Genomic DNA, 13,300 nt, shown 5'->3' on the forward strand with positions numbered 1-13,300 from the left:
TCCAGATCTATCTCCTATTGAAAATGTATGGCACATCATGAAGAGGAGAATCAGACAACGGAGACCACGGACTGTTGAGCAGCTGAAGTCTTATACAGGTTTCCCCCGCCATCCGAAGGTAGAGCATTCCTATGAAACAGTTCGCAAGCCGAAATGTCGGTGAAGCGAAGAAGCAGTTACCATTTATTTATATGGGAAAATTTTGTGAGCGTTCGCAGTCCCCAGTCCCCAAAAATAACCGACCAAGTCATGCCAAATAACACATAAAACCTAAAATAACAGTAACATATAGTAAAAGCAGGAATGATATGATAAATACACAGCCTATATAAAGTAGAAATACTTTTCCACAATCATTACTGAACTGTACTCTGTAGCGAAAATCTCACGCAAGCACCGTCGGCAGAAAATCTCACACAAGTGCTGCTGGCAAGAACACTCTCTCCAGTAACCGTTAAGCTATGAAGCTGCCAAATCAGACCAAATAACACGTAAAATTACACAGCCGACATAAAGTAAAAATAATGTATGTACAGTGTAGTATCACTTACCGGAATCAGGACAGCGCCAAGCACACTGATGATGGTGTGTTAGACTGAGTCGGAGTTTGGGTGGTGCAGTGGCCCCACCCTCCAGGCCGCCGAGCGATACATTGCCCTGAAGAACGCAGGAATGCAGCAGTAGCCGGGAGGCACACAACACATATTTAAGAAAAAAGCCGAAATAAACATGCTAATTAATTAGGTGCCGCCCGACACATAATTGTCAGCCCAGATCAGTGCCAATTTCCGATTGCGTCGTCTCTGATCTGGGCCGACAATTACGTGTCGGCGGCACCTAATTAATTAGCATGTTTATTTCAGTTTTTTTCTTAAAGATGTGCTGTGTGCCTCCCGGCCACCGTTGCATTCTCCACGAATCGGTATCTGTCCGTGGCCTGGGTGTTGGGGTGGTGGGACACTGGGGTGTCATCTCGTCGTCTGTTTCCATTAGAGCAGGCAGCTCATCTTCTCCTATGACAGCCCGCCTCGATGTCGAAGGTCGAGGTTCATCGTCTGATGTGGAAGGCTTGCTTGACTGCTGAGCCTCGCGCATTTTTCTATCACACAGTTCTTTGTAAGGACTCAAACCATCCTGCAAGTATCTCCTAAACCGACGTACCCTTTCAAAATTAAAGTCGTACTTTATCATTAGTCATTCGGTTTCGATTGTTATCCTTTTTTCTTCCAATTGCATCAGCTCTTCATCTATCAGTTCTTGGTCATGGGATGCCAAAACCTTTTCAACATCATCTTCGTCAGTTTCCACAAGCCAAACTCACTTAGTTCACCATGATCAAAACGCTTAATTATGTCTAGTTTTACGCTAAGTGTAACACCCTTACAAGCTCTTTTAGGCTTTTCCGATACCATAGAACTCATCTTGCAAACGACTACTCACAGGCATGTGTTTAAGCAATGCCGGCGAGAATACCGTTCCGAATCCAGGGAGAGCGGCTGCTCGGGGCGCGCGCTGCCTTTTATCGCACACTGGTTTTTTTCGCGCGCTGATTTTTTTTTTCGTAACAGTGAAAATACCTTCTGAAAGCGAAAACAGGGTACTAATGTAGGTCTTTCGTAACAGTGAGCTTTCATAATGCGAACGTTCGAAAAGCGGGGGACACCTGTATCAAGCAAGAATGGACAAAATTTCCAATTGCAAATCTACTACAATTAGTATCCTCAGTTCCAAAACGATTAACAAGTGTTATTAAAAGGAAAGGTGATGTAACGCAATGGTAAACATGCCTCTGTTCCAACTTTTGTTGAGCGTGTTGCAGACATCAAATTCTAAATTTGTGTATGTTTACAAAATACAATTAAGTTGGTCAGTAAGACTATTGAAAATCTTTTCTTTGTACTTTTGTCAGTTAAATAAAGGTTCACGTGAATTAACATATCACAGATTTTTGTTTTTATTGCATTTTGGAAAATATCCCAACTTTTCTGGAAATGGGGTTTGTACAACTGCAACATTGTGCCCCAACTCCTATACACAATGCCTTGGCTCATGAAGCATAGCATCCCAAATGCATTTTCACTATCCTACTTACCGGTGTAGCCACTTTTAGGGAACCATGTACTTGCACCCTAAGGTCTCTCAGTACATCAATGCTCCTAATGTCACTGCCTTTTATTCTATATGTTTATCACAACATGGAATGCTTTACTCTTGCACACTGAAAAAGATCATGTTATTTAGATTCAGAGGAGAAATAGATAAAAAGGACTACAGAAATTAAGTTGTTGACAGCACAATTTGATAAATCGTACACTATTATTTTTCATTATTCTATGCTAATTAAAATTGTAATTAAAACATTCAAATAAGACTCTGAAGTTTTACTTGGGTCTATTCTTCATTAAGAGTAACTTATGCAGTTCACGGAACTGTCCCAAGCAGCATTTACTGAACAAGAAATGTTTGCAAGAGACTATCTTAAATCTCTCATAGAACATGCTTATATAGTGCTAGAACATAATAATAAGTTTTTCTCATTTTCTTCTCTTGATAGAACAGAGCATGCTTGCAACCATTAGTTTCTGGCAGAAGCCATCAAGCTGTACTTCAGAAGAATTAAGGCAAATGGTGTACCTTTTTCATAATGAATGCCAGTAAATAAAACCTTTTACAATTTCCATATGTTCCAGATTATTCCCCTGCCTGCTCTTCCTATGTCCACGATTATTCTAATTATTTTTGTGAATTATTGTTATTAGTATACTACGCATGGACTGCATAAATAGCATGAAGTTGTAGGACATAGATTCAAAGAATAAAGTACCTTTAATGCCATGTGTACATAGGAAAGTGCTGCTTGGAAAGCAAACCATTTCCTCCACATAATAGAAAAAACAACAGAACTCTAAGAGAGGCATGTCAAATTGTTTTTGACAGATTTCCTGTAGTTAATGGTAAAATGCCAGAGAGCAATGTTACCTGTTTAGTGCCTATTCTACCAAAGGAAAAACAAAGATTTATCCAGTAAAACTTCATATGATTTGAACTGCCATGTAGTGAAATGTTTATACACACTTTCCAATGACCTTGTATATATTGAGTACTTTGTTTCAATTCACTTTTAAGAAATATGCTGTAAGTACGACATTTCTTTTACCTGTCCATGATGCCCAGCATTTGTTTGCGGATATCTTGGGCTCTGCGAAGGGAACGTGCTTGGATGAAATTTTCATAACACCAGGGATTGGAGAATTTGTTGTTCTTCCAAGAATTATAAACAGCGAGCAAGGTGAGGTGATCTCCTTCTGCCTGGTGGAACTTAGCCTTCTTCTGGTCTGCAAGTGCTTGCTTATCCTAAGTGAGGGAAGACACATGACCAATAATTGAATAAAGGCAAATTGGACTGACAACTACAACTGCTTAAATATTAACACAGAAAAGAAACCCATAAAAAAAAACTGGAAATTTGGAATAAACACAAAGAAACTTTAAATGTACAGGTTGGTTAATGCATACAAAGAGAAAATGATTAATAACTCATTTGTTAATCTTCTTTTGACACAACCCTATTGATCTTGCTATAGCTCAAATATTTTCTCGTAACATTTGACAATGGATATGCAGTGCACATCTATTTTATTTTGACAAGCAGTAAACATTTTCAATTGTAATAGAAGCACTGAGTTTACAAGACCAACAGTCACTTGAGCTACCGTGTTCTTACATTTGCTTTAAGAATTAATAAAACTAAATGCACGCAAACGATGGCAGTCCAGATCCTTTATCTCTAAAATATTTTTTTCCCAGAAATTCACAGCTTGAACGGAAAACAATAGCACCTATAAATTCAAATTTTCACATCTATGTCCAAAAGGACACTTTTGTAATTGACAGCAATTCCACTAGTCCTTTCAATGATCAGTCCAAGTAGATTTGCTTACCTTTGGTCGGTAGAATACATTCTGCACTGACAGCATAGACACAATTGTCAACATCTCTTCACTGCAGCCAAGGTGCACAGACATGATCAGCATTTTACACAGCATGGGCTCCAAAGGAAATTCTGCCATCTAAAAAGAACGACATGGAAAAACTGAACAACTTAATACAGGAATGAAACAGAATTCAACTTCCCTCACAATTTATTACATTGAAAGGTGACTAGGATGCAATACAGCCTGTTACATTTTTTAAAGCAAATTCTTTGTTCGCCAATCATACATTCCATAAAATCTCAAAAGGTGTACGGCATCAAACTCAGTAAATGCCGAGTGCATGCCCCATACATCTAAAAGATGATTTCAGGCTCTGCAAGACAATACCAGTTATTTACAGCATATTTTATGTTATAGATCCTTTTCCTGAAAGACTTCAGCATTCGATCAGGATGAGCTCATAGCTCAGCTCTGTCAATCAATCAAAATAAAATCAATACAAAAACTTAAATCAACAGAAAATTTAATAAGACTGATCACCTTGTCCACCCAGCCAATTTGGCCATTGAAAAATTGTGCAGACACATCTCATCCTGTCCTATGGAAGACAGTTTTATTATCGCAACGACATCAGCAAACACTGCAAGGTTAATAGCTGCATGACTGACCTACATATTGAGTAATAAATGGACCTAAATGAGAAGTGATGAGCTTCACTTCAATCACTTCCTGCTTAGTACTTACATACTGATATTAAAATGAACACACTTCAATCATTAATGTTCACTTTACCTAATAACTTGATATATTTTCCATTACAAAATAAAGTGAAATTTGCAGAATGATTTAAACTCATCCTTATAACAGCAATTGTAATTAAAGGCAAACGCATGTTTTCAGGTCAAATTTTAAAGGGAAAAGCATTTTGTGTTTAGAAAATCAGGAATGTATAAGATCTTCTTACTCTACGCCCAAGCCTTGTCAGCAAGCCTTCATCATCAAGAGCTCCTAATGTATACAGCTGTTCCATGGCTGTGATGAGGGTCTCCATAGGAGGGGCATCCATGAAATCAAACGAAAGGAGGTCATTGATTCCCATAGCCTGAGAAGGAGAGAGGTCTCATTGTGAAAGAGCACAGACCACATGAATAAAACAAATTAAGTCAGTGCGATAAAAGCTTTTATTTATGCCTACATGTTTCAACTTCCACAAATTTTGATTCAAATTATGAAAAGTACTACAAATTTCACTATACACAATTTACCCTTCAAATCATCTGCGTTAGTCCTAATGTTATAAAATGTTACCAGCCACACAAATTTCCTGGAACAATTATTTTTAAATATCAAAACTGAAATCTAACGGTGGTCTTTAACTATTCACAATCCCATCAAACAGCTGTGCATATTTCAAGCTCAGTGTACTGGATACATTAGATATTCATGAAGAACCGAATCTCAACAGGGCAATCAAATTTTATATCCTGATTCCTGACCAGGGCAATGCGTCCCAAGCATGCATGACCAATTGGAATTTGTACACCTGGTGTAGATATTAGACCACAGAACTCTCCTCACTTCCACCATGCTTTTAAATTAAACTGCTGTGCTCAGCAGATTGAAGTCAATACAGAATTAGTAAATAAGGGTAGCACAGTTAATAGAGACATTGCTTCGCAACACTAAAGATGGGGGTTTAATCCTGACTATGGATACTGTCTGTGCCGAGTTTGCATGCCCACCACCCTGCCATCCACGACACTGAGGGTTTAGCTGGGTGCTCCAGTTTCTTCCCACATTCCAAAGACATGCAAATTGGTAGATTAGATTACTGCAAATTTATTATTTTAGCACTTAGTAACAAGGAGGGGTTTAGAGGGCTGTAGGCTCAAACACTGGAAGAAGGACAACACAATTGGCACAGATGAGTTAAGCCAAAGGGCCTGTTTTCTTCATGCTGTAGAATCTTATGACTTGATATCCCCTCGTGCATAGACAGGTGCTAGGAGATGAGAATGTTGGGAGAACAAAAATAATTGGGATTAATGTAAGACAGTGAAAATGGGTAGTTGATGTGGACTTGGTGGGCCAAGAGTCCCGTTTCCATCCTGTCTCTGTTTCTAAGAAGATCAACATGATCAGATATTTTTACACATCTTCAAATGTTTGAAATGCTCCAAGACTCTTCAGATGGAAAGATCTTGTACAGGATTTTAAAATAATGAAATGTTTTGACACTGTGATGAAGTGATAAGGCAAAAACAATTAAAAATGACCTCATCATTGAATGTTTGTTACCAAGGTTAATAGAGGTAAATATCATTGCATCCAGTGAACAATCACTTTCATCAAGAGAAGTCACTGTTTTCGATTTCTGCCATAAAGAGTCACTAGAGACAAGGGCTCCTTTTGTACTGTAACTGTCTTTACTTTTATGACACAAATGCAGTTTTGCTCAGAATTCATTGTCACTAAGAGGTGGAGAAAGAATTCTAATTACTCCTCAATGCATAGAGAACTTAAAAGTGCTTTATGATACAACTGCAATTTATATTTAACTTACCTTAAGTGAAAGTACAGTACTTGCAAGATTAGTTCTTTGAATTTCAGGAACATTTGTGGTCAACATTTCATCCCTATAAGCACGCTCTGTGTACAATCTATAACATTTCCCAGGTCCTGTCCTTCCTGCACGGCCAGCACGCTGCTTAGCTTGAGCCTAAGGACAATGGATAATATTAGAACCTTGGAAATGGAGACAATATATAATCACACAATATTTAAGAATAAGTGAGAAAGTTTAATTTTAAAAATATTTAAATTTTTTTTAATGTTTAAATTAAATTTTTTTTTCTCTGTTCACTATATTTTGCATAATTTTAAAGAGCGTTTATCCAACTGAAAATAAAATCTTTTGAATTTCCCCATTACCTCTCGCTGGTCTGTCACATTATTTTAAAATACTGCAATTTACAGGAGCTACTCGAGCTGAGCTTCAGCCTCCTGGCTCCTACCTGGCTTCTTGAATGTCTTTATGTTCCTAAATCAAAAAAGTATCAAGCTTGGGTATGACACTATCCACTGGGGAAGATAGCAGACAGCGTCTGATAGTATTCAAACTATAACCAGTAAATAAAATTCATCAGGAGAAAGGCTCATTCTAAATTTCAGTAGAGCATAACATTGAATACTAAGCCAGATCTTTGTTTTAAGAAATAATGATCATATGGTCTGCAGGGAACCCTGAAAGGCATTTGATGCATATCAATTTAATGCACAATGTCAGCCTTGCTTCTAACAAAAATTACTAAGTAAATAATATTACCAATAAGTTAAATTTAAAATAGTTGTTTAAATAACCTGTGAAATTGGAGTCACCACTAGCTGGTCAATACCAGTCTTGGAGTTATAAACTTTTTGCTTAACAAAACCAGGGTCCACAACATAGTAGATGCCATCAATGGTCAATGATGTTTCAGCGATGTTAGTGGCAATTACAACCTGTAATTTAAACAAGAAGTTAGTTATGATGGAAAAGATTAAGGAAAGGAAAAAATATATCTGGATGACTAAATTTTTTAAAAAATGGAGCAATAACACGGCTATTTTCATCTCATCTTAATTCACCAGGAGAAAGTAATCACAGGCCCATGAGCCGGTAACCATCAGAGGATCAGAGGTGGAGAGGGTCAGTAACTTTAAATTCCTGTGTGCCACTATCTCAGAGAACCTGTCCTGGACCCATATAAATACTATTGCGAAGAAAGCACGACAGCACCTCTACTTCCTCAGGAATATGCAGAGGTTCAGCATGTCATCGAACACCTTGTCAAACTTCTATAGATGTGTGGTGGAAAGTATGTGAACTGGCTGTATTAAGGTCTGGTATGGAAACACCAATGATTTTGAGCATAAAATCCTACAAAATGTAATGGATTTGGCTCAGTACATCACGGGTAAAACCCTCCAAACCATTGAGTATATCTATATAAAATGTGGCTGTAAAAAAGCAGCATCCATCTTCAAAGATCCTCACCCCCCCAGGCCATCCTCTTTGCTGTTGCCATCAGGTACAAGGTGCAGGTGCCTCAGGACTCGCACCACCAGGTTCAAGAACAGTTGCAACCCCTTAACCATCAGGCTCTTGACCAAAAGGGGATAGCTACACTCATTTAAGGATTGTTATATTGTTATTTCATGCTCATGATTTATTGCTATTTATTTATATTTGCATTTGCACAGTTCATTTACAGTTAACAGTTCCTGATATTTAGTTTTACAGTTACTGTTCTATAGATTTGCTAAGTATGCCCACAGAAAAAGAATCTCAGGGTTGTATGTGATGACATGTATGTACTCTAATAATAAATTTTACTTTGAACTCTGAACCACGGATCTCAATACAGCTGTCAACAATTGCTATTGTTTAAGGTATCTAAAAGCACCTTGTGTATAAAAGTCTAAAATCTGCAGGTGCTGTAGCAGGTCACAATAACAAGAGTAGTTGCTTGAAGTGAGTGTTGATGGTATGATGGAAGGAGAGGAGGTTTGGAAGACTAAAAGTTGAAAGGTTGACTCAGTTACACCAGTTCTGTCTGGAGGAATGGAACAAAATTCCAGCAATTTACTGTGAGAATCTTGTGGAAGGCTCCCAAAACGTTTGGCCCAAGTTAAACAATTTAAATGCAATGCTACCAAATACTAACAAAGTGTATGTAAACTTCTAATCCACTGGGAAGTGATGAAAGAAATAAAAGCTGAAATAAATCATTCTCTCTACTATTATTCTGACATTTCACATTCTTAAAATAAAGTAGTGATCCTAACTGACCTAAGTAAATGTCAGGAATTGTGAAAAACTGAGTTTAAATGTATTTGGCTAAGGTGTATGTAAACTTCTGACTTCAACTGTAACAAACAGAAAACAAGAGTTGGGTCACTTTCAGACTGGCAAGCTGTAACAGCAAATACTGAAGCATTAACTGTTTACAATGACTATTAATAAGATGGATGAAGAGAATTAAATATATTGTCGCTAAATTTGTTAATGATACAAAGATAGGTGCGAAGAAAGCTCTGAGGATACAAAGCAATACAGGTAGTTCGAATGAATGGGTAAAAATGTGTCAGATCAAATATATTGAGAAATCAGAGGTTATCCACTTCTGTTGGAATAATAAAAAAGAGAATGTTGTTCAAGGGTACAGGCATAGCAAATGCTGCTGTACAGAAAGATCTGAATGTCTTTGAACACGAAGCACAGTTACTATAGAGGCTCTGAAGGTAAATGCGGTCATGGAAATTTTGCCATTTATTTCAAGATGGATGGAGCATCAAACTAGGCAGCTATAGTTAAAATCATATAGGGAGTAAGATCTTACCTATAACACTACTACACTAATGATCTCCTTATTTAATGATGGAAGTACTTCCAATGGAAGCAGTTGAGAGAAAACTGCTTTATGTTGAAGAGACTGTCCTACGAGGAATGTCTGAGCATACAAAGCCTATCGCCACAATAGGTCAATGGCAGATGCAATCTCAATGGCTCTCCACACAGCTTTAAACCACCTGGACAACACAAATGCCTATGTCAGGATGCTGTTCATCGATTATAGCTCAAAATTTAATACAATCATTCCCACAATCCTCATTGAGACGTTGCAGAACCTAGGCCCCCTGTACCTCCCTCTGCAATTGGATCCTCGACTTCCTAATCAGAAGACCACAGTCTGTGCGGACTGGTGATAACATATCCTTCTTGCTGACAATCAAAACTGGAGCACCTCAGGAGTGTGTGCTTAGCCCACTGCTCTACTCTCTGTATAGACATGACTGTGTGGCTAGGCATAGCTCAAATACCATCTATAAATTTGCTGACGATACAACCATTGTCGGTAGAATCTCAGCTAGTGACGAGAGGGTGTACAGGAGTGAGGCATGCCAACTTAGTGGAGTGGTGCCGCAGAAACAACCTGGCACTCAACGTCATCAAGATGAAAGAGCTGATTGTGGACTTTAGTAAGGGCAAGACGAAGGAGCACATACCAATCCTCAGAGGGACAGAAGTGGAGAGAGTGAACAGCTCCAAGTTCCAGGGTATCTCTAACCTGGTCCCAACATATCGATGTAGTTATAAAGGCGGCAAGACAGCGGCTATACTTTATTCGGAGTTTGAAGAGAATTGGTATGTCAACAAATACACTCAAAAACTTTTACAGATGTACCACGGAGAGCATTCTGACAGGCTACATCACTGTATAGTATAGAGGGGCTACTGCACAGGACTGAAAGAAGCTACAGAGGGTTGTAAATCTCGTCAGCTCCATCTTGGGTACTAGCCTACAAAGTACCCAGGGCATGCCCCTTTTCTCACTGTTACCATCAGGTAGGAGGTACAGAAGCCTGAAGGCACACACTCAGCAATTCAGGAACAGCTTTTTCCCTTCTGCCATCCGATTCCTAAATGAACATTGAACCTTTGGACACTAACTCACTTTTAAAAAAATATACAGTATTTCTGTTTTTTGCATTTTTTTAAATCTATTCTATATACGTATATTGTAATTTATTTATTTATTATTAATTTTTTTTTTCTCTTCTATATTATATTGCACTGAACTGCTGCTTAAGTTAACAAATATCATATGCTGGTAATAATAAACCTGATTCGGAATCCATATTCAAAAGAATTTAGAAGATTTGGTAAGTGGTCTTATTGAAACATCCAAGATTCGTGTGGACCTGGACAGTATAGATGCTGAGACGACGTCTTATCTCTTGTGGAATTAAAAAACTAGGACCATAGTTTGAGAATGAAGGCTTATTCATTTTAGACAGGCAGGTATTTCCTGTTTCTAAAGGCCATGATTCTTTGGAATTCTCTACTCAGAAAACAATAGAGGCTGAATCACTGAATGTGATCAAGGCTGATTCTTGGAAAATCAGAGAATTAAAGATTGCGAGAAACAGGTGGGAAGGCGAAGTAGTTAAAACCAAGACCATATCAACTTACTGAAAAGCCAGGCTTAATGGCCCATAAGACCATCTCCTACTCGGATTAAGTTTTCTCAAGGGACATTAATTGCTAGTTATTTAGGCAACAAGATAATCAATGAAATTTTACAGATCCAAGTCTCCTTTCAATGACGCATGCTATTCCAAGAAAAGCTATATGTTCAATGTTCAAAGAATTAGCCCTCATTTTTCTGAAGTATGAATGGCCAAATATTCAAGGAGCTCTCATTTAAAATTTTACTCAAAATACATTCCCAACTCAATACAAGATAATCTTAATTTCAATAAAATATAATTATATATTTAGCAATGGAATTGATAGATTGAATTTTTACCTTTCTGCTGCCTGGTGGGGCTGGATCAAAAATTCGAGTTTGCATTTCACTTGGCAAAGCAGAATAGACAGGCAGGATAATCAACTCTGGCACATCAGGACCCATTGATTTCATTCGCTCATACAGAATTTCACATGCAGTGTCAATTTCTTCCTGACCGGTTAGAAAAACCAGGATATCGCCTAACAACAACAACAGCAACAACAACATTTAGAGTACAGACTTTGGAAGTGGATTAAGTGGTACACATTAAGCTTGAATGAAAAAAAAATTAATAGCCTAATTTAATGAGGCTTTTCATTCCAGGACGAGGGAGATGTCCTCCTTTTTTAAAGAACGGGGCTTCCCTTCCTCCACCATCAACTCTGCTCTCAAATGCATCTCCCCCATTTCACGCACATCTGCTCTCACTCCATCCTCCCGCCACCCCACTAGGAATAGGGTTCCCTTTGTCCTCACCTACCACCCCACCAGCCTCCGGGTCCAACATATAATTCTCCGTAATTTCTGCCACCTCCAACGGGATCCCACCACTAAGCACATCTTTCCCTCCCCCTCTCTCTCTGCAAGGATCGCTCCCTACGTGACTCCCTTGTCCATTCGTCCCCCCCAACCCTCCCCACTGATCTCCCTCCTGGCACTTATCCTTGTAAGTGGAACAAGTGCTACACATGCCCTTACACTTCCTCCCTTACCACCATTCAGGGCCCCAGACAGTTCTTCCAGGTGAGGCGACACTTCACCTGTGAGTCGGCTGGGGTGATATACTGCATCCGGTGCTCCCGATCTGGCCTTCTGTATATTGGCGAGACCCGACGCAGACTGGGAGACCGCTTTGCTGAACACCTACGCTCTGTCCGCCAGAGAAAGCATGATCTCCCAGTGGCCACACATTTTAATTCTGCATCCCATTCCCATTCTGAAATGTCTATCCACGGCCTCCTCTACTGTAAAGATGAAGCCACACTCAGGTTGGAGGAACAACATCTTATATTCCGTCTGGGTAGCCTCCAACCTGATGGCATGAACATTGACTTCTCTAACTTCTGCTAATGCCCCACCTCCCCCTCATACCCCATCCGTTATTTATTTTTATACACACATTCTTTCTCTCTCTCTCCTTTTTCTCCCTCTGTCCCTCTGACTATACCCCTTGCCCATCCTCTGGGCTTCCCCCCTCCCCCTTTTCCTTCTCCCTGGACCTCCTGTCCCATGATCCTCTCGTATCCCCTTTGCCAATCACCTGTCCAGCTCTTGGCTCCATCCCTCCCCCTCCTGTCTTCTCCTATCATTTTGGATCTCCCCCCCCTCCCCCTCCCACTTTCAAATCTCTTACTAGCTCTTCCTTCAGTTAGTCCTGACGAAGGGTCTCGGCCTGAAACGTCGACTGTACCTCTTCTTAGAGATGCCGCCTGGCCTGCTGTGTTCACCAGCAACTTTGATGTGTGTTGCTAATAGCCTACAGTTTCATTTATGAAGTCAATACATGTACTTAAGAGAACTGGAGAGAGTGGTCTTAAGAGGCCTGAGGTCACTTTGGTCAGTGGGTTGGAAAGTTGATGGTTTATCAGGTTTTATGTAGAAAAATACTGAAGAAAAAGGTTTGTTTTTTCCAGCCAGCAGAAAGCAAATGAGACTTATTGCTTGTTCAAGGACTCTGCATGCTCATTTACACAGGAACTTGGAGTAATCAGCAATCCAAACCATGTTCCTCTACAAGGGGTTTGGAGCAGCACAGTGGCACAGCAGTTACAGTTTTAACTTGCAGCTCCTGTATCCTGGTCTGAGTTCTGATCTCTGTGGAGTTTACAACCTTTCCCTACGATCATGTGGATTTCACCTGAGTGTTCCAGTTACCATTCACATCCAAAGGATGCACTTGTTAAATAGGTTAATTGGTTAAAGTAAATGAACCATTGTGTAGGTGGCAGTTGAAGGTTGGGTGTTGGAGCCAAGACTGTTGATGAGCATGCAACAGAGAATAAGTCACAAGGAAATAAATGGACATTAGGA

The 13,300-nt window shown here is 39.4% G+C and overlaps 1 protein-coding gene across 4 annotated transcripts in view; it reads right to left on the reverse strand.

Annotated features, from left to right (window-relative positions):
* dhx8 (DEAH (Asp-Glu-Ala-His) box polypeptide 8) overlaps positions 1–13,300 on the reverse strand; it is a 66,751-nt gene that overhangs the window by 15,709 nt on the left and 37,742 nt on the right. For 3 of the 4 annotated variants that reach the window (XM_072249696.1, XM_072249694.1, XM_072249697.1), the window contains 6 exons: positions 11,288–11,469; positions 7,296–7,436; positions 6,499–6,654; positions 4,900–5,037; positions 3,942–4,070; positions 3,158–3,354 (listed from right to left, as the gene is read on the reverse strand). In XM_072249696.1, the coding sequence (XP_072105797.1) occupies positions 3,158–3,354; positions 3,942–4,070; positions 4,900–5,037; positions 6,499–6,654; positions 7,296–7,436; positions 11,288–11,469 (943 nt within the window). Of the gene's footprint in view, positions 1–2,092; positions 2,219–3,157; positions 3,355–3,941; positions 4,071–4,899; positions 5,038–6,498; positions 6,655–7,295; positions 7,437–11,287; positions 11,470–13,300 lie in introns of all 4 variants that reach the window. The other variant, XR_011883949.1, reaches the window with a different exon arrangement.

This window comes from Mobula birostris, chromosome X, assembly GCF_030028105.1.
Source record: "Mobula birostris isolate sMobBir1 chromosome X, sMobBir1.hap1, whole genome shotgun sequence".
Taxonomy (NCBI): Eukaryota; Metazoa; Chordata; class Chondrichthyes; order Myliobatiformes; family Myliobatidae; genus Mobula; species Mobula birostris.